The 2,004-nt window shown below is 32.4% G+C and overlaps 1 protein-coding gene across 1 annotated transcript in view; it reads right to left on the bottom strand.

Moving 5' to 3' along the window:
- LOC106883718 (collagen alpha-5(IV) chain) overlaps positions 1-2,004 on the bottom strand; it is a 182,189-nt gene that overhangs the window by 106,128 nt on the left and 74,057 nt on the right. The window contains exon 4 of the mRNA XM_052974901.1: positions 499-561. Coding sequence (XP_052830861.1) covers positions 499-561 — 63 coding nt within the window. The remainder of the gene's footprint in view (positions 1-498; positions 562-2,004) is intronic.

Here is a 2,004-nt window from a genome sequence, read left to right on the forward strand (position 1 = left end):
ATGTGTATGTGTGTGTGTGTGTGTGTGTGTGTGTGTGTGTGTGTGTGTATCTTCTCACACACATACTCTATGAGGATGTCTTATTTTATATTATTTATTTAAATTTTTTTCATTTTGTGCTGGGCCAGTTTCATGGAAAAACTGGACTAGTATCAAATTTTAACATTTTCTTTTTTTTTTTTTTTTTTTTTTTTGACAGGTGAGTATTTCACTTTTCACCAAATCAAATTTAAATTCATTTCAGACTCATCTACATGAAACTGCTCCACATTACTTTTGATTTTAACACTTTGTGCCTCAGACTCATCCACCATTCAATAAAAAAAACCAAAAAATGGTGGGAGCAAGTTGCTCCATTTGTACCATTTCTCTTCACAAGAAAACTTTATATTTTGGAAATTTTGGGAGGTCAGGATTTCAAATAAAGGATTATCAAATGTAATGTCAAAATTAGATAACATGCTTCATAATTCAAATAAATAGGAAAATTTGACTTACCTTTGTTCCATTGCAGCCAGGTGCACCCATATCTCCTTTGCTTCCTTCCAGTCCTAAAAGACCCTGAAATTAATAATCAAAATCAAATTAGTGAGTACATGATACTTTTGTTGTTAAAGTGAAGTTAGTAATCATTGCTAATCTTAATATAGTTTATATTCTCTAAAAGAAATTTAATGTTATGTTATCCTATTCAAACTATGGTAACATTTAATATCATTGGTTTCTGAATAGAATTAAATCATATTTATTGATATAATATAATTAGAAACATGAAACAAACAATTAAAATTTCAAATTTTAAGTTTTGATGAATGACCATAATTCTCAGGAGTTAGAAAAACAATTGAATTTCATATTCCAATCAGAAATGATAAGTGTATCCAACAGTTAAGTGGGGGAATAAAGAGATTTTGTTTTGGTGATATGTAGAAAACAGTTTACAGCTTGAACCAATTTTATCACTAGTTTGACCCATCAGAGTTTTATATATATTTAGAAGTTTGTTTGTTATGGCAGGTCAGAGAATGACCATTGGTTTCAAACCTATAATGCGCTTAGCAGTGCAGGCAACTCATCAGGAGTTGAGTTTGACAAGTTGCCTATACAGTTAAGTGCTTTATATGTGTGAAATCAATGGTCACTCCCTGACCAGCCATAACAAACAACTTCCTAAATATACTTCTGTTCTAATGTTTTAGAGTGTGCTTCTTTTTTGGATGAATGAATTACTGACCAATATATATATATATATATACAAATGCCTACAGAAATTTTCATGAACTCATGCTGGCAGAGACAGACATGAACTGTTGAGCAGTTAACCACACTGTGAGAAAAAACAGCCAAATCTTCCTACAATCTTGAAAGAAGGACATCTTGAACAGTGTAGTCTCTGACATGTTAAAAGATACTAACCTTAGTGCTTTAAGGAAGAAATCATTTGGCAACTGTGAACATGTTTCTATATATGCCTTAGTTATTGTTTAGTCTTTCTGCTTTGAAGACCTTAGGGCAGTGTTTCCAATCCTATTTTCCCCCAGACTCCACAATAAATTTGCAGAAAAATGTATGCCCCACCAATGCTTGGAAAAAAAAACAACTTTATTTTTAATATTTTATCACAATTATTTAAAACAAAAGAATCTACCAGTAACTCTTTTATTAGGTACTGAGTACAAAAACAAAAGTACATTATTGACTAAGAAAAATAAAACAAGTGAATCACTTTAATGAGAACCATGTGCTTGGTGACTATGATACCACACCTCACTAGAATTTTCCCAGGCCCCACCAGTGGAGCATATGCCCCATGTTGAGGATCACTGCCTTGGAGTGACTGTTGTTTATTCTAAGGTGAGCCCTGATTGAGCAGACATGCCTATCTCTTTTTCAGGTATAATATATCTAGGGACTATTTTCACTACTCAATGTCTCCTTTTCTTTTCTAAAACAGCATGATTTGATAACATGGCTACTCTTTCTTTGTGTGTGTGTGTATGTGTG

The sequence above is a fragment of the Octopus bimaculoides genome, chromosome 19 (genome assembly GCF_001194135.2).
Source record: "Octopus bimaculoides isolate UCB-OBI-ISO-001 chromosome 19, ASM119413v2, whole genome shotgun sequence".
Taxonomy (NCBI): Eukaryota; Metazoa; Mollusca; class Cephalopoda; order Octopoda; family Octopodidae; genus Octopus; species Octopus bimaculoides.